Source organism: Felis catus, chromosome D4 (genome assembly GCF_018350175.1).
Source record: "Felis catus isolate Fca126 chromosome D4, F.catus_Fca126_mat1.0, whole genome shotgun sequence".
Classification (NCBI taxonomy): Eukaryota; Metazoa; Chordata; class Mammalia; order Carnivora; family Felidae; genus Felis; species Felis catus.
Window position 1 is genome coordinate 38599038 of NC_058380.1, and position 19815 is coordinate 38618852.

The following is a 19815-nucleotide window of genomic DNA, read 5'->3' on the forward strand; positions in this document are numbered from 1 at the left end:
AGTAAAGCAAAATTTTCAGCAGAAAATAAAACCTGTTAATAATGGAGTAGATACTTTAAAGAACCACAAAGCTCCAAAGGAACTATTAACAGGAAGACCACTCTTGGACTCTGTTCAGTAGATGTAAGTTACCAAAGCGCCTAAAGCAATCTGACAGCTAAGGAAAGCACATAGCTCCCAGCCTAAAAAGATGGCAATAATATTCTGGCATAATTATATATTAAAACAATGCTGCTCTAAAAAATGTTTAAATGGCTCAATGAAGTCTACGTCTATACTGAAAGAAATCTCAGAAAGGTTTAATAATTTCTCCATACAATTCCTTTCCAAACCAATTCCCCAATATTAAGATTTAGAATTTATGAAAAATTGACAAGGAAAAGCCTCCCAAAATAGAACGGTTTCATTCCTAAGAGCTTACGCTTTAAAAGAAGATTTTCATGTTTCTTTTAAAAATACTTCATAATTTTATTATTGCTTGCTCAATAAGATATGAACATGTTGGCTATACTGAAGTAAGGGGACTGATACAAAACCTTGTACATAACTGACTGATTCCTAAAGCCCTCTGCTTTCAAAAATATGTAAGACAGACTGGGGTGCCTGGGTGGCTCAGTCAGTCAGGCATCTGACTTCAGCTCAGGTCATGATCTCACAGTTCATGGGTTCAAGCCCCATGTCGGGCTCTGTGCTGACAGCTCAGAGTCTGGAGCCTGCTTCGGATTCTGTGTCTCCCTCTCTCTCTGCCCCTTCCCCAGCTCATGCTATCTTTGTGTGTGTGTGTGTGTGTGTGTGTGTCTCTCTCTCTCTCTCTCTCTCTCTCTCTCAAAAATGAAAAAACATTAAACATTTTTTTAATTAAAAAAATATGTAAGAAAGAACATACGACCATAAAATATGCCAGCTATAAATGAACTATTTTAATCTGTTAGAGAAATTAATCCTATCTACAAATAAAGACTTAAAAACATCTCTTTTTCTTTATGATAGATTTTTTTTTAGTAATTTACAATATATCCATAGAGGCTTAATCACATTTGCAAAAATCATTTCTGTAAAAAACAAACAAACAATAAAGAACGTAATAACCTGGCTCCAGGTGTTTACCTTCTTCTTCAATTGGTAATATGCTGGTGTTTCTACTCAAAGATGAAGAATCTTCATCTTTTTCATAATTTTCTTAAAGATAAGAATATTTTAGTAGTTACATCTATGATATAATCAAGCACATGACGTTTTTCAAATCCCACTCTATTTATCTGAACCCCTCAATGAGTGTTTTTTTTGTAAGTAAACCTTTTAAAACAACCACCTGTACTTAAAGGGAAGTTCTCCTGTGACCTCCCAATTTCCTAGTTCTGCAATGAACAGTATATGGCATAAATACCAGAATGGTCAACAGTTTGAGAAATGAAATAGCATTTTCAAACCAAAAGCCTGGCTTCTACTAACAAACTCTAACACCACTCAGCTACCTGGGGATTTCACTAATTTTCAGAGATATTCATGTACTAACAGCTTATAAAAGACATTTCTAAATGTGTTATTAAAGTAGATTCCTTCAGGGGAAGGCTGGATGTTTAGAAACATGAGGCTTGCATACATACACAGCCCAGGCCGAAAAGGTTCCCCCTAAAGGGAAAGAAAACATGGCAATGACACCCAAAAGTAAGGCAGGGACAGAAGGATAGATGCACGTTTCCGACTCTGAAATGGGGACTGAATAAACAGGAAAGAAAGAAATTTGCTTTAATCGAGAGCCCATTTTATAGTCAACGGACACATCCCTGGTTCTCGTTAGTCCCAACTTCATCAAATTTCCTTTTTACTTGGTTCATAGTGAACAGTTAAGACTAAAGACCATTCTTTAAATAATTTCAGAATTAGAAAAACATCTAAGGGATATAAGGGTCTAACTGAAAACCAGCTGAACCTGGCACTACCTTTGCTTCCGCTGGCATTCCCAGGAGACAAGACCGCGTCCTTCATGACATCCTCCCTTGACACCAGCTCAGTCTCTTGCTTCGTTCCTCTCCTCATTAGTGTCAGGTGCACAGTTGGTCCTGTGTGTCGCAACACCTCTACTGCTTGTTGATTGGTAAAACCCTGAAGGTTTGTGCCATCTACCTGTGATAAGAGCAACATATGTTAAAAAATAAATGAATATTTGTATTACTGATTCACGTAATGCATGTTTACTGCTTGTTAGTGGGAAAAGAATGGGGCTGAGTGCTCCCCTAATTGCAGAATGGATGAACACCTGTTTGGGGACTAGTAATAACTTAGAGCGCTAGAATTACCCAGAAGAGTTTTGCTTTGCGTATTAGAAATTATGGTGTCTCGCTTCTAGATATTAGGAACCAACAGTTCCAGGGTGGGAATACTCTTTTATATTCCTCAGGTGATCCTGATACACACTCAAGTTTGGAAATCAGTACTCTGCAGGATATAAAGTGTAGAAGACAGTGACAAAAGTAGTCCCTGACAGCACTGATGTATTCCAAAATCACACTTAACCTGGCTTTAAAAAAAGACGACAAAACTACCTTCCTTTTTATTTCTTTGCCTCTTCAAAAAATACATGGGGTTTTCCCTTTTTCTAGTTCACAAAGGATGAAACATTTGAAGATGCCCCTGTGATCTTTCCAAACTGAAGATATGATCACATCGTCCCAACCCTGCCTTTGGTAGAATATTCCTTAGGTCAATTTTCCATACTGTGAACACAACTTAGAAAGACCTGTGTCAAGTGTCCCCAGCTGCACCACCAATCTCATCTGGCACGGGGCTGCCCACCCCTGTGCCCTCCAGCCCCCATACACGCATTTCCACTCCCACCCTGCAATGCTCCCCTTAGCCAGAAGACCTCTGCAGGTTCTGCTCCCCGAGTCTAGACTCTCTGGGCTCCCTCCAGCCCATGTTCTTTCTCATCTGTCCACCCAGAAAACACCTGTACTTGCTTCAGATGTCCGTGTAATAGTTACGTTCAGAACTGAGCTATCATAAGGTCTCTGACTAACTCAAAGCCCCCTTTACCATTTCTCCTTCCCAGCATTAACCAGAATATTTTTAAAAATTTTTTAATGTTTACTGATTTATAAGAGAGAGAGAGGGGGAGAGAAAGAGACAGAGTGCGAGCAGGGGAGGGGCAGAGAGAGAGAGGGAGACACAGAATCTGAAGCAGGTTCCAGGCTCTGAGCTGTCAGCACAGAGCCCAAGGCGGGGCTCAAACTCAGGAACGGCAAGGTCATGACCTGAGCTGAAGTCGGACGCCTAACCGAATGAGCCACCCAGGCGCCCCTACCAGAACTTTAATTTTACAGTTTCTGTCATTATTAGGTTTGTGACTGCATACTCCAAAAGGACAGCCTCTGATGTCACCAAAACATACCGCTGTCTATACAGCTGATATTCATCTCAAATGGAAATATAGAGCCATTGGTCCATTTGTCAAGGATTTATTTGTAAAGCAAATTACCTTTTGAATAAATAAGTGGTTTATAGCACCTTATTTTTTAAAATTTCATTGAAAATTATAAAATTTCAAAACTACATTGAACACAGTTTGGAAAAGTGTAACATATTTAATATTGAAACTCAAAGTCATTGATATTTCTTTTGCATTGTAAAATGGGTATAAAATGGCTGTGTACGTGTCATGCTTTTCTAAGCACAGTGCTGGCCACATTAGGCACTGAAATGAATGAGAATTACAAGAGCTAGATCATGATCTCTAAGATATAATACCTTACTTCAGAGGTTTCTGAAAGAATATAAAAGGACTTTTAATTAAACATATTTTAAAATTCCATTTGTTTTATGTACACATATAACATATATACTAATTATATATGAAACAATATATATAATACCATATATATACATATATGTGTATATATATATAGACAAAGAGAAAATATATATCACATATGAATACATAAAGGGGGGAAGAAGAGGGAGAATGCAGTGTTTAATTGGGAGATACTCAAAAATCTAGAGACTTCTGATATAGATTTTTCTACATTTATCTAGATAACAATCTTACCCTTTGCAAGTTACTTAAAGTTGACATAATACTTTTGAGTTTAGGTGTCTATCTCTCTTCTCTTTCCTCCTACCTTCACCCTGTTGATTCCCTTTTGGAATAACTAATAAAAATATAACAACAGAGAAAACACTGCAACACAACTGGAAACCATGGAAAAATAAAAGTCCCTATGCCAGTAACTTGGAGGAAACTTCTACTAGGAGTGGCCTGGACATGACCAGATCCAAAGCAGGCCAGTTGAATCTATGTGAAAGAATAGTTTGTTTGGTCTTTGAGAAGAAACTCCAGTAAAATCCAACAACAGTCTCTCATTAAAATGAGGTAGTCAGATGGTACCTGTGGATCTTAACCAGTGATTCCACAAAATTACACCAAGTGCTAAAGGCTGCAGACCATGCTGGGAGCATGCAGCAGCATGGAATTACACATATGCAATGACATCACACCCTACACACATGCACCCACACAACCCCAACCAACTCCTGGCTCCACAACAGACACAGAAAACAATCTCTCAGTACACAGGGGCAAAATTCCCCACTGTGATACCCCAGCACTGGTTTCATCTTTATTAATCTACAAGTGAAACTTAAATAAATTTAAATGTTCCCCTTCCTTCTTGCTCTGTCAATTCCTGAATCATCTGGACAAAACCAACACAATCTTTGGCAGAATCCATCTCAAATCCCATTTGTACAAGCACAATTCCTACTAAGAATGATGAAAGGTCACAGGATATGGAGGAAGATACCATGTCCAAAAGAAGGCGCTTGCACTGAGGCATCACTACAAACATCTTCCAATGAAATTGTTACTGTAGTGGACAGGAAAAAAGATATTTTCTGAAACTTCCCTCCAAAGGATTCATATTTCACTGCATTCACGGAAACATGGATTTAGTTATAAAGAAAAAACAAGTATCTACCAGAAAAGAAAAGGAAAGCTGTTACAACGAGGGCAGTCAACAGGATTTTAAATACTACAAAAACAGCCAGGTAATGGAAGGCAGGAGCATACAATGTTCCCCTATTTCAGGAGAAAAGAATAAGCAAAAAAATTATCGGAAAAGACTAAAGACATATATAGGCTGATCTAAAAATCAATATGAATGAAAAGAATTACAAGGAAAAGAGAATAAATGAGGAAAAATAAGCAAAGAAATGATTAGGAGGTTAGGAAAATTTACCTTAGTCTACAAATAAAAGAGGTACATGAAAAACCAGAAAACAAATTTAAAAAACAAAACCAAAGAAAATGCTAACACTTAGACATATCCTGGTAAAATTCTTGGATTTCAAAGGTCAAAAGAAAAAAGAATCTGCCAGCATTTAGACAACAGAGTGAGCAGGTTATCCAGAGAATTTGTGGTAAAGAAATTACAAATCAAGAGTTTTACATTTAGCGTGATATGTAAATCTGTAAAACTGGAAATCATGGTTGAGATGCTAAGATGATTTATATCCTGTACCACAACGAGCTATGAGCGGGCCCATCGGGCAGAAATTTAAACCAAGTAGTAAGGATGAAAACGTACACACAGTTACGGCATAGAAGAGGTGGGTTGTTACAGGTCAGGAAAAATTAAAGAGGAGGTTTGTTTTTTTGTTTTGTTTGTTTGTTTAAGACAGAAGATGACTGTAAGTCCCCAAGCCACCCACTCAGATGTTTCACCCTTGGCCTCAAGTCAGAAGAGATCAGTCACCGGTAGTAGGGAAGGATGCAGTGGATTATGTCTAACTTCATCGGGAGGACAAGGGAGAGGCTGTTTAGTTGCTTTGACAGGGGAGCAAGAGAAAAATGGCTATTATGTTGATAAATGTCTGACTTTGGGCATAGACCTGAGGGAGGCCACACACATGAGAAAGTCGGGCTCAAGCCATTTTGAAACCTACCCAAGAGTGCCCCTAGGGAATGATGGTACCCCAAAGACAATCTACGGAGTAGACTGCTGAGAAACCAGAGGCCAAAGGTAAGAAAAGTCAGATGAAAACTCCATCATCCGTCTTGGGAAGTTAAATCAAACATCTTCAGGAACCCATCTAGGACCTCCTAAGAATCCAAGAAGGAACTCTTAAGAAGCAGTTTTAAGCATCTGCCAGGCTCACTCGGCACAAAACCATCTTACAGCAGAAGAGTCAAGGACAGTGTATCTGATTATCCTCCCTACACTTCCTTCTCTCACCTTTTATGGTGGTAGGGGCAGAACCTGCCATAAGAAGGTGAGGGAAAAAAGGAATAGCTAGGTAGGGAAAGATAAACTGGAGCATACACTCTCTATCCCTAGGTAAGCCATCACTTCAGGGCAAGCTTCTGCTACACCAGGGCTGTAGTTTAAAATTCAATTACTACTTAGGAGGAGAAATTTTCTATCTTTTCTTTTCTTTCTTTCTTTTTTTTTGGGGGGGGGGTTGTTGTTGTTTGGTTTGTTTCTGTTTTTTGTTTAGAGAGAGAGAACAAGTAGGGGAGAGGGGCAGAGGGAGAGAGAGAGAGAGAGAGAGAGAGAGAGAGAGAGAGAGAGAGAGAGAGAGAACCTTAAGCAGGCTCCACGCTCAGTGCTGAGCCTAACATGGGGCTCAGTCCCATGACCCTGGGATCATGACTTGAGCCAAAATCAAGAGTTGGACACTCAACCGAAAGAGTCACCCAGGACTCGAGCCCGAAGAAATTTTCAGTCACTATACTGGGAATGTGTTTAGTGATTCTAATTGGCCATAGGGCATTTTATTCTCTGAGAATGAGGTAAGCCATGATACTTGTATAAGATTTCTTCCAGAGGGAAAGGGAAAATGCTTCTCTATTAAAAATTAAAAAGGAATGTTGCAAAATCTTAAAAGTTGTTTAAGATTACCTCCCCTAAGTTTCTCTTATGGAATGTTTTTGTTATTCCCAGCCAAACTGTCCAAGGCAGCAGAAGAGATTCTCAGACAGAAAAGGTTTGGCAAGCCTACCAATACATTCTCTTTCCATAAAATTTACTCAAAACACTCTAGCTCATTGAGAGATTAATCAGATTTAAAATTTAAAGAAAGAAAACAGTGGCATACAAGATCCAGTGCTGAGGAACAAGTAAAATTCAAATCTAACAGTATTAGAGCAAAATCTGATGCTTCAAGTCAGCCTGTAAAAGACATAAGAAGTGGTATGTAATGCCAGGTGTTTATAACAGCAGAAAACTGTAAAAAAACATTAACCATCCATGAATATGTACCGCTTAAATATATTACAATAGAACTACATGTGATGAGATGACTATACCTTCCAAGTATGTTTTTAAGTAAAATAAAAAATAAAAAGGTAAAACAGGGGCCTCTGGGTGGCTAACTCGGTTAAGTGTCCAACTTCAGCTCAGGTCATGATCTCGTGGTCCGGGAGTTTGAGCCCCACTTCCAGCTCTGTGCTGACAGCTCAGAGCCTGGAGCCTGCCTCAGATTCTGTGTCTCCCTCTCTCTTTGCCCCTCTTTCTCTCAAAAACAAATAAACATTAATTTAAAAAAAAAAGTAAAGCAAATATAATATGATCCTATTTAAATATATGTGGAATTTTTCTGAAATACTAATAGTGGTTTCTATGAGGTTTTTCAACCATGTTCCAATGTTATGATCTTTAAACTTCAAAGACAAATATTAATCTAAAAACAAATGAACATGTTACCACCAGGATAGTAAAGAGAATAAGAAAAAAAAATCATAAAAATCTCAACTTTGAGGCTCACTTAGGTTGCAACTTTTCATCTATAATAGATTTTTATTGCTCAACTCTTTCAAAGCTCAATTTCATTTTTAAAAATCAAATGCACATTATTTTGTCAATAGCAATAAAGTCCAAGTATGGTAAAAACAAAAACAAACCAGGGGCGCCTGGGTGGCGCAGTCGGTTAAGCGTCCGACTTCCGCCAGGTCACGATCTCGCGGTCTGTGAGTTCGAGCCCCGCGTCGGGCTCTGGGCTGATGGCTCAGAGCCTGGAGCCTGTTTCCGATTCTGTGTCTCCCTCTCTCTCTGCCCCTCCCCCGTTCATGCTCTGTCTCTCTCTGTCCCAAAAATAAATAAACGTTGAAAAAAAAAATTTAAAACAAAAACAAACCAAAACCTGCATTCTTCCTTTACTTTCAAAATTTGATGACCTCAATTTAAAACCATACCCCCTTTTACCCAAATGTTAGATAGAGATGGTACCAGTACAAAAGAAATTGCTGTAATGGAATAATCATGGAACTAGATTTCAGTTCCAATTTCTCAGTATCTTCACTGTTATATGGGAATAAGGGTACAATCTCCCCCAAATTACAGTGCCCAAGCACTTTACACTGGGAAGGAACCCAGAAGCTGGTATTATTAACAGACGGAAGAAGTGATTCACCAACATGAAAATCTCAGGCCTTCCCGAGAGCACTTTCTGTTCAATATCATTACACTCATCACACACATGAGATGAGGTCACCAGAGCCCAAAATAGGGCCCCGGGTGGCCGTGGTCTGTCATTATCACAGGCAGAGTAAAGACGTGGCTTCAGACCCAATGGTACCACAGGGCACCGGAACTACACGCAACAGCAACAGAACTGCCTATGTGCTCCCTCGAGGAGAGCTCCAGTAACCTCACAATGCACAGGGCAGACAGGACAATCAGCAGGAACAGTTACAGGAGAGAATCACTAGTTGAAACAACTTGAAAACCCCAATCAATCATAATTCCACATCGCTTTTAGCAAAGACCTCTATATATCAATCTAAAAAGAATGAGATGCCTGGGTGACAGAGTCAGTTAAGCGGCTGATTCTTGATTTCAGCTCAGGTCATTATCTCACATTCATGAGATTAAAACCCCACATTGCTGGGCAGGGAGCCTGCTTAAGATCCATTCGTTCATTCATTCATTCTCTCTCTCTCTCTCTCTCTCTCTCTCTCTCCCCCGCCCCACCCCTACTTGCAGTCCCTCTCTCTCTAAAAATAATTTAAAATTTAATTAATTAATTAATTAAATGGAATGAGTATATGATCTCATCAGATGACAAGTTTGGTCAACTTTTTAAAATACAATAGAATCCCTTGATCAAATAATTCTTATACGGAATACCAATATACCAGAATGAAATGGAGTCAACTGCTCTATTCCCTACCCTGTAATAGTCACAGTGAAACCCTAGGGGTCAACAGATCACAATGTGTGAAACAGGAATCTTATAGCAAAATTGGTTTAATGTTATAAAATACTTCCTCACAATAGTAAGAAACAATTTCTCAATTTTCTCACCACCTCAACAACTTCAAAACAAAAACAGAGTATAGCACAGCTTCAAACAGCTGTTGCCAAAACAGAAACTGAAAAGCAAAGACTGCAGTTGTGAAAACGCAACCAGGGTGAAGAATGCCACCACCAACATCTCAACAGTCCACAAGATGGCGACATTCACAAAAATTCATGCATGAGCAAAAGCACTGCGGGAAGTTTCTTTAGAGCCTGAGATGCTTGCAACTTTGAAGAGCAGATTGCTAAAAATTAAAACTCAGAACACTGATGACAGTGAAGACGAGTGATTTTATTGAAAGCAAGAAAACAGAGGAAGGGTGCTTCTACTTTCTCCTCAACAATGCCCTTTATTACTGACCTTATGTGAGCAAAACCATATATGAATTTCCACTTTTATAAGAATGAAAATGACAACAAGTTTGGAGGGAAGCTATTGTGAGACTCTTTAAAATGTGCAATCATTTCAGATTTTCAGGAAGTATCTGCCTAATTAATAAAATGGTACCTCTATGTCTAGTGTATACTAATTATGTTAATTAAATTACAGGTATATTAATTACTCATTTGGTCTTCCTAAAAATTACACACGGGAAGTTTCCATATCCCAATTTTGTAGGTGAAAGAAGCTTACTAAACAGTTATCATGGGATCCAGCAACTCCACTCCTAATTACATACCCAAGATAAATAAAAACATACATCCATACAAAAACCTGTACATGAATGTTCATGGCAGCATTATCCGTAACCGCCAAAAAGCAGAAATGACCCAAATGTCCATCAACTGATAAATAGGTAAATAAAAGGTGGTAAATCCCTACAATGAAATATTATTCAGCTATAAAAACAAATGAAGAATTGATACATGCTATAACATGGATGAACCATGAAAACACGCTAGGCGGAATAAACCAATCACAAAGGATCACATGTTGGGGCGCCTGAGTGGCTCAGTTGGTTAAGCGTCTAGCTTCGGCTCAGGTCACAACCTCGCAGTTTGTGAGTTCGAGCCCCGTGTCGGGCTCTGTGCTGACAGCTCAGAGCCTGGAGCCTGCTTCGGATTCTGTGTCTCCCTCTCTCTCTGTGGCCCCCTTGCTTGCGCTCTCTTTCTCTCTCTCAAAAATAAAGAAACATTTAAAAAAAAAAAGAAACACAAAGGACCACATATTGTATAATTCCAACTCTCACAGGCTCTCTCTCTCAAAAGTAACTGAACATTTTAAAAACAGCTTTCTAATGGATTAAAATACGTATCTTAGGGGGAAAAAAGAGTACATTAGCTATGTTTTCAATTTTTAATTCAGGATTGGATATGGTTTTTGGGGTCTATGTCTATGCACTCTCTCTTTTCTCCAAAATAAAAAAAAAGTAGTTAATTTTCATTTTATGTTAAAAAGAAAATACAGTGGTTAAAACTCATGCATAGGATACAGCCAACCAACCTAAGTGGCAAGCACAACTGCATCTTCAGAATAGGTTTCAAGAAGTGAACAGGTGTGCTTAGTTTGAAGCCCAAGAAGAAGTTGTAATGTAGAAGCAAAGGCAGAGAGATAAGGGCACCTCTTTTTTTTTAATTGTGGTAGAAAACACAGAACAAAACAATTTAGCATCTTAATCATTTTTACATGCACAGTTCAGTAGTGTTAAGTTTATTCACAGTGTCATACAATAGATCTCCAGAATGTTTTCACTTTGCAAAACTGAAACTCTGTACCCATTAAACAACAGCTCCCCAATTGGCCCTCTATTCAAAATTTTGCAATGACCATTCTATTTCTGAGTGTGACTATTTTAGGTACCTCATATAAGTGGAAACACACAGAACTTGTCTTTTGGTGACTGACTTATTTCACTTAGAATAATGTCCTTAAGGTTCAATCGTGTTGCAGGATGTGAAAGAATTTCCTTCTTGATAAGACTACATAATATTCCACTGTATTTATATAACACATTTTGTTTATCTGTTCATCCATTGACAGGTATTTGGGTTACTTTCTCTCTTAGCTATTGTGAATAATGCTGTTATGAACAGGAATCTTAACATTCTTCTTTCTCAACATATTAACATCCCAAGGGAACAACAGGGACTTATATATAAACAGATACATTTTAAGATAAATCAGTATACTCCAAAATGTCTTCCAAAGTATGTTTGAGGAAAGAAAGAGTCTATGATTACAAAAGCTTAGGAAAACCCAAAGCAAAACAGCTGCATTTTCTCTATTGCAGAAATTCTCAGAGTCTTAGATTTTTTTACTGTGCTTTATGAATCCCTATGAGACCCTATCACATGCAGTTTTTCCTAAACTTACCTGACCAGGAAGCCCCTGATATAGGGTCTCTCGGACTTATGTTCTGAGGAGTAGTTAGGGTAGCCCAGTTTGTGCAGAACACTGAACTGAAAGTTGTATTCTTTTGTACACAGCCTTGAATAGCCATAGGCTCAAAACACACTGAGGTTACGACAATATCCATATGATGGGCTTGATCTGATTAAGTGGATTAGATCTATTTCTTTTATTCTTATATATTCCTAAAGTTAAAAGAGTCCTGGACATGGAGCCAACAACAACACCATCATTCTGTTGATATTAAAAAAAAAAAAAAAAAAAAAAAAAAAAAGCACTCATCCCAAAATTCAGATTCAACTACACTAAAGATTATGATGTCTGGTCTTTACCTTTAACGTATCAACAACTAAAGTGTGATATTACTGTAACAAGTTCATTACAACTAGGAATCAGATATATCAGAAATTATTCTAATATTTAGACTTGAGATCAGTGAAGCTTCTATCCAATGCTCTTACTTTCACAAAATAACAAAACGGGTAATTGTAATGATAGCCTCAAATTACCAAAAAGCTTAAATTAGCATGGAGCTAACAGCAGTTCCCAAAACTGAGTAAACTATGAGAATGCACTTCTCAACCATGAAAATTAACAAAGCTCTTATTAAATGTGTTACTTACTGCTATAATTTGGTCTCCAATTTGGATTCTTCCATCATGTTCAACAGCACTGCTCTTTGTAATGCTCTTTACAAAGATTCCTGAAGGCTCTAAGATTAGAAATAGGGTTTTTAGATTTTATTTTTTACTATTTACAAAGCACATTCAAAAACTATACATCCTTCATTCTCCAAATATAAAGTCCTAATTATGAATAATTATAAATCAACAAGCCACACAAGCAAAACCAACAGAGACTTAGGCTAGAAAATATGACAATGATTTTGTCTGTCAAATACAGTATCCGAGTTTCCTACACTGAATTATTCCTAAGGAAGTTTTCAATCAGTTTATCCAACAATCTGAAAATACATAATAATGTTGATTCAATGTTTCATAAGACAAAGAAAAGATATGAGAGGCAATTCTCAGGTAGAAAAAAAAAGTGTTTAAAACTACCTAATTTCTTATCTCCAATGTAACCAGCAATGGTAATTCCTAGTCCTTGGACATTTTTAGTGAGTTCCACATCAAATGTCTCACTTTCTTCACTTTTCTGAGTAGAAGCATCAACCTAAAATAAAATTGGTAAACAAACAGAGCAATTAGACATGTAAACAAACAAGATAAACTCAAAAAGCAACAACCTTTATTTAAGAATAATACAATGTAATTAGATGGCAAATAACTCTGCTAGAGAATTATAGCAGGGACTACTCCTTCAATGTTGACAACATGAACTGTCCATTACATTTTTACTCAAAAGGAATGTCAGCAGTAAGGGTGAACACCCCCTTATCAGAGAAATACATAATTATTTGTGTGTAAATCAAATAGTCTGTTATTAACAAATTCTATTTTTAGGGATGGTTTATATTCATTTCCACAATTGAAAGAACTCATATTTTGAATTCAGGTCAACAAGTTCAAATCCAGTTTTGCCACTGAACTTTTCTAAGCATCGCTTGGCTCAACTGTCTATCAGGAATAAGAATAATAAGCCCAGCTAACATTTACTGAGCGGTTTCTATGTAACAGACACTTGACTTGTCTTAGTTAATTTACTCCTTAGAACAAGCCTATGAGATTAGGTACAATTGATAAATTCTTCTCTGGGGAAACTGAGGAACATAAACCTTACCAAAGACAAGCAGCAAGCAATCTGGTAGAGGCAGAATTCAAATGCAGATAAGCTGGCTGCAAAACCAAGGCTCTTAAAATGCCTTGCAGCATGTAAAATCCTTAGGAGAATGTAGGAGCCACAGTGTCCACTAAGTTGTTGCTGCTATGATCGTAAGTTGATAGTTGATTCTAGTACCATGAATATGAGTTAATCTATCTTCCAGGTATTTTATTAATAGACTGAAGATTATTTTGAAAGCCAGGGAAATGCAACAAAGCTATTTAAAATTGTTACTGTATTTGTTTTATAAATTCAGACTTTAACATAAAAAGCTCTTTGTAAGAAAAGTATGCCTTTCTGCATTGATCTTCGTTCCTGAAATGACAGCTGAAAGCAAGTTTCTCTAACATGTAGAGTTGTTATTAATTATATATTGGACTGAAGGGCATGGTTTTCTGAATTAAGCACTGGTGGACTAGAGTGGTAAGTCACCAACAAGCTACTGGCATTACATACTTGTGTGGTTCCAGCAGAGTCCCCAGAGAGTCCTACAAAGATCGTAACGGAACGAAGGTTATGGGTTCGAATGCCCATACACGTTGCAGTGAGCTGGTAATGGTTTTGATTTTCTTTAAGCAAACTCTGTATCTCACTGATAGTCCATCTAAATGAGATATAATTTTATAGTAAAGTTTGATTTATTTTTTTCATTGCACATAATTATCTGTGCAAACTTAGCAAAAGTTTAAAGTTTAGATAATTACAAGAAAATGACAGGATGAAATCTGCTTCAATTGAAACAAATGTGTTTTCTATTTTTAATAAGACTTATGCGAGTGCTATTTTAGAGGGTGGCAATTTGACTATCGAATGGTTTTAAAAGGGGCACAAGCTTCAGAAATGATGATATGCACAGAATAGATATTTTTCTAAGCTTTCAATTACATCAAGTGGTTTTCGGTATTGCATTCATTTATATATTGCTGAATAAAATGTTTTGTTTACCACAAAAGAATGTGATTTAAATACTTTCATACACAAGCTTTCTTTCTTTACTTCTTTCTCTCTGCAAAAAATAGCAACTAACCCAATCCTAAAAACAACAGAATCATGGAAATTTCAAGTGTTCTAATAAAGTTTTAAAGGGCTTGTGGAGGAGGTTAGGATATTAAAAAAAGAATCTGTAGCAACTAATTAGAAAAAACTTTAACAGGAAAAAAAAAATCATTGATGTTTTTAGATCTACCAGAAAGGAATGTAGCACTTGCATTTGCTATAACGCTTATCTAGAAATTGAGTGTAATTATTTTCTCAAATATTTAAGAGATTTGGGGATAAAATTATTTTGTTGATACTCCCACCCCTATTCCTCCCCCCATCCAAAGTCACTAAAAGGAAAGCTGTTGAAGGAGAATGACTGGAACTCCCAGCTCACCTAACTGGAGCCTTCTAGTTAAGAGATAGATAGAATTAAACATTTTAGTTGTCAGTATCAAGTAATTATTTAAAATTTAGCCCATTATTTCAAAAGATTATCCTCATAAATGTGCTGCTTAGAGAAAGCACACGAAACATTTCTGTAAACATTTCATGTAACATTACATTTCATGTAAACATTTACTATGTAAAACAGTAATCTAGAATTTTTTAAAGAAACCTATTTTTCATCTGTTACACATTATTCTTAATTAATAAGATATTAGTGCTGAAACACAGTTACACTTGAATTTATAGTCTTTAGCACTAACATGTGAATATCATTAAGACTAGTTTCTAAACATCACCATCATCTAAATGCTAGTGCCTGTGACTTTCCTCCTAATGTTTCCACCTACTTACCCGCATTTCTGGCGTAGATGGGGATGAGGAAAGGGTGATGCCCACAGAGGCAGGTGCTGCTGCTTCTTCTATGGCACCTCTTGCAATCACCAGTTTGACCCTATTTCCACACTGCCTGAGCACTTGTGCTACTTGCTCACTGCTCATTCCTGCCAGATCAGTGTCACCAATCTTTAGAATGTGGTCTCCACTGCATAATCGCCCATGCTGAATAAAGAGATCGGTTAATCAGGATATTGATTTTTTTTAATTTTCTTAAGTTTATTTATTTATATTGAGAGAGAGAGAGAGAGAGAGAGAGAGAGAGAGAGAGAGAGAGACAAAACACAAGCTGGGGAGGGGCAGAGAGAAAGAGAAACAGAATCCCAAGCAGGCTCAGTGCCGTCAGCACAGAGCCCAATGACGTGCTGCAACTCACAAACCATGAGATCATGACCTGAGCAGAGATCAAGAGTCAGAGGCTTAACTGACTGTGCCAACCAGGCCCCCAGGATATTAATATTTTAATTTCATCAGAGAGATCCCAAACGAGGGAAAGAGAATAATGTAAAAATAGCAGTCATGTGAATTACCAATCATGGAATATTAAACATGTGGTTGTTATTTTAACTGCCTTTTGAAGCATCTTAATGTTATTCAATGTGATATAAGTAACTGAAATTCACAAATATTCCCTAAACTAATAGTTGATAAGAGCTTATCACTTCGATGTCTACCCACCAGATGCAAGAAAATATGAAGCCTTTTGAAAATTTTTTGAGGAACAGAAAAAGAAGAAAATGCCACTAAGCAAAGATGAAGCCCAAGTCATTATGCAAATACGTATTACTCAAAAAATATAGTACAGAACACAAGAAAGCACTGAATTGATACTACAATTTTTTGTCTTGTGTTTTCAATTGAAAATATCCCTAAAAAACTCATTTGCAGATGAAATCCTTATGAGATGAAAATTTAGATGGGTAAGGGGAGTAAAAAAAGCAGACTTATTATCTCCATACTAGAACTTTCTTCAATGACAGCATCATCCAGTATGGCAGTAACTAGTGACATGTGGTTACAGAGTACTTGAAATGTGGCTAGTCCAACTGAAAAGCTGAATTTGTCATTTTATTTAATTTTAATTAATTTAAATTTGAGTTTTACAAGTAGCAAGTAGCTACATGTGGCTATATTATTGGACGGGGCAATTCTACACTGAAGATAAAGCTTAATTTACTGCAAGCCAGTCACCTAGGGAAATTTCATTCAATACCGTACATGCTGGCTAAGAGCTAAAAGGAAGAAAATATGCACATTATTGTGTTACTGCTAATACTTCTACTGATAAAGCTGCCATTAAACAAGCTTTGTATATATGAATATGAGAAATATCTGATGAATTGCCTTCCTAGTTTAAGTTCAAATACACATGGAAAAACAAATTTATAAACAAAATGTTATAACAACAGCAAAAGTTTCTGACACTAGAAATTCTCAAATTAAAATATAAATCAGGGGTGCCTGGGTGGCTCAGTTGGTTGAGCATCCGACTTCAGCTCAGGTCATGATCTCACGGTTCGTGAGTTTGAGCCCCGCATCAGGCTCTGTGCTGATGGCTTGGAGCCTGGAGCCTGCTTCAGATTCTATGTCATCCTCTCTCTCTGCCCCTCCGCCACTCATACTCTGACTCTCTCTCTCAAAAATAAACATTAAAAAAATTTTTTTAAATATATAAATCATAATAACTTTCCATTTTTTTCTCTCATATATTCCAGCAATGTCACATAGCATAAACGGCAATGCTTTAACCAACTACTCCAAGAGATAAAAATAGGCTGTGCTTTTACAAAGAAGACACAAGTGACCCATCACTAAAGGGACAAGTTGAATCTTGTTTTTTTTCTCTCAGTAATAAAGTATTCTTTCCATAATACCTTGTGGCTATACAGCAGCTAACTAGGTTTATAAATAGGATACATGATTGTAAAATAAAAGGTAGCTACCTCTACAAGGATCAAAACCATAACCTGGACTTTAATCTGTGGTTCTACAAGAGTCTTAAGATCACTGCCTAAAACTGTAACTTAAGATCAATGTCCCTTTTCAAAAGTATTTCTCCCAAATCTACGAAAACACTTTAAAAAATGCCCAGCAAAACAGAAGATTCTCATTCAGCTTCTTTGACATTATGTAAAGCCAAAGTTTCTTCTAACACAAAATATAAATGATGAAGGCACAGGGGTGCCTGGGTGGCTCCATTACTTACGTGCCTGGCTCTCGGTTTCAGATAAGGTGATGATCTCACACTGTGAGTCCACACTGGGCTCCACTGCTGGCAGTGTGGAAACTGCTTGGGATTCTTTCCCCCCCAATCTCTCTCTGCCCCTCCCCAATCTATGTCTGTATCTTAGAATGAATGAGTGAATGAATGAATGAATAAATAAAGGCATACAATTTGATAAAACGACATAAGAGACCTGTTGGAATAGCTTACCTGGTCAGCTACTCCTCCAGGTAGAATGGTTTTTACTATCACACCAGTTGCTTTTCCTCCAACAATGCCAAACCCTAGTCCAGACCCATCATTCACCAATTCAATAGTTTCTACATGCTGCCAGTGAACCTGAAAACAAAACTCCTGTATGAATTTGAAAAAAAAAATCTGCGGAAACTAAAAGTTCTATTACAGTTGAGATTTCTGTGAATATTATTTTGTGATTAATATTAAATAACGGAGTTCAGACATAATAATAAGCCTTAACAATGTCCCTTTTATTTAGTATACTTCCCTTTCAACACATTGTTACTGCTACTGATATAATCATTCTTGAAATTATCAATACAACTTTATAGTGACCGCATTTAATCAGTTGAAGATAGGCACTGATTTGCAAGATCCTTTCTAGAACTTCTAAAAAAAGAAAAAGATCAAGGAGAAATCATCACCTGCTAAGATTATCTTCTGTAAAATCTTGACTCAGAGAATTTCAAATTACAAGATTCCTTTGAAGTCACTGACAGCTACCACTAACAGTATAATTCTGTAATTTACAAAGCAAAATCAAGACTGTATCTGCCTATAGATAGAGTCTGATTTGTTGAAGAAATAATTTTTTTTTTTTTTGAGGAATGCAGTCAGTCAACTGAAAGAATCACACAAAGAAAGGTTAAAGTTGATTTAGAAGACATACACTTAAAATAACAAACTTTCCAAGCTAGGGAGAGATAAAAGCATAAAATGGGAAAAACTCAAGAACTACATAGGACCTACACAAAGGTAGGTCTATAGACAACCAACAGGAATGGAAAAATATGTTCTGTCCCTTTTAAAAATCTTACGGACTCACCGGGTTAGAGTGAGCGGAAACTGTGCTGGCCGCAGATGGAGAACGGGAAACTATGGGGCTGATGAGCTGAGGCAATGAGCCTCTGGCAATAACTAGCTGGACATTATCTTTGGCTTTCTGCAGGATGCTGATAGCCTGCTGATGTGTAATTGTCTGATCAAGTGCCTGTCCATTGATGGCAAGGATCTGATCAGTTTCCTTCAATCTTCCATCTCTAGCAAGAAGGAAAAAAGGGGTAAAAGATACCTGACAGCTCCCAAGAAAAGGAAAGCTTCTTTGGCATATATTCTCAGGCTATTTTTAATCCAGTTTTCGAATGTCCACAATTTTTAAGCTTTTCCCTACAATTTTACTTTCAAAAATATAAGTTTTGGCTCCAGCCGGTCCATCCTTAATCAGCCCTTCCCATTTAAAAGTCACATTTACAGCTACTCACTCAACTTATATGTTTTATCTTAGATATTCCTATTTACTAACAAATAAAAGCAAAGGTGTATACATTTAGTTGTTGCTTTTAGTATATTACTAAAAATGTAATTCAAGCAATCATGGGTCATTTGTATATTTTTCTATATAGTAACCTTTAAACTAATCAAATAGAGCCATTTTAATAACAATGAGAATAATGTTCTGCTTAAATTTTCCTTTTCTTCCTAAAAAGTGATTATGACTGTATTTAAAAGATATTCTCCCTTACAATAACTTGCTTACCATACCAGTGTTAAATAATTCTAACAACTGGTTAATAACAGATTGTTTCTGTTTTAATTCATTTTTGTTTCTCTATATTCTACCTTCTGAATGTGGTATCAAACACAGAGAAGATACCATGAGAGTCTCACCTGTGAGCCACGCTGCCCTCTTGAATCTCCTGCACGAATATTCCCAGTTCTCCCCGGTTTTCACTCCTAAGTCCCACAACACTAAAACCAAGGCCCCCACATGGAGGTTTGAGGAGCTCAAAAACTTCTACATGGCGACCCTGTTCAGGAAACAAAGCAAGAAATCAAATTAAAAGTCAATCACTCTATTCAGTTATTTTATTAATGGTATTACTTTGTTTAAAAAAAATAACAGAGGGGTGCCTGGGTGGCTCAAGTCGGTTAAGCGTCCGACTTCGGCTCAGGTCATGATCTCACGGTCTGTGAGTTCGAGCCCCGTGTCGGGCTCTTGCTGACAGCTCAGAGCCTGGAGCCTGTTTCAGATTCTGTGTCTCCCTCTCTCTGACCCTCCCCTGTTCATGCTCTGTCTTTCTCTGTCTCAAAAATAAATAAACATT

General features: G+C 37.2%; 1 protein-coding gene across 13 annotated transcripts in view; it reads right to left on the reverse strand.

Annotated features, from left to right (window-relative positions):
* Window positions 1–19815, reverse strand: part of MPDZ (multiple PDZ domain crumbs cell polarity complex component) — a 162940-nt gene that overhangs the window by 89793 nt on the left and 53332 nt on the right. For 8 of the 13 annotated variants that reach the window (XM_045043584.1, XM_045043579.1, XM_045043583.1 and 5 more), the window contains exons 5-12: window positions 19379–19518; window positions 18537–18750; window positions 17684–17812; window positions 15208–15414; window positions 12705–12819; window positions 12267–12355; window positions 1944–2127; window positions 1090–1179 (exon numbers count right to left, since the gene is read on the reverse strand). In XM_045043584.1, the coding sequence (XP_044899519.1) occupies window positions 1090–1179; window positions 1944–2127; window positions 12267–12355; window positions 12705–12819; window positions 15208–15414; window positions 17684–17812; window positions 18537–18750; window positions 19379–19518 (1168 nt within the window). The remainder of the gene's footprint in view (window positions 1–1089; window positions 1180–1943; window positions 2128–12266; window positions 12356–12704; window positions 12820–15207; window positions 15415–17683; window positions 17813–18536; window positions 18751–19378; window positions 19519–19815) is intronic. The other 5 variants (XM_045043585.1, XM_045043582.1, XM_045043576.1 and 2 more) reach the window with 2 other exon arrangements.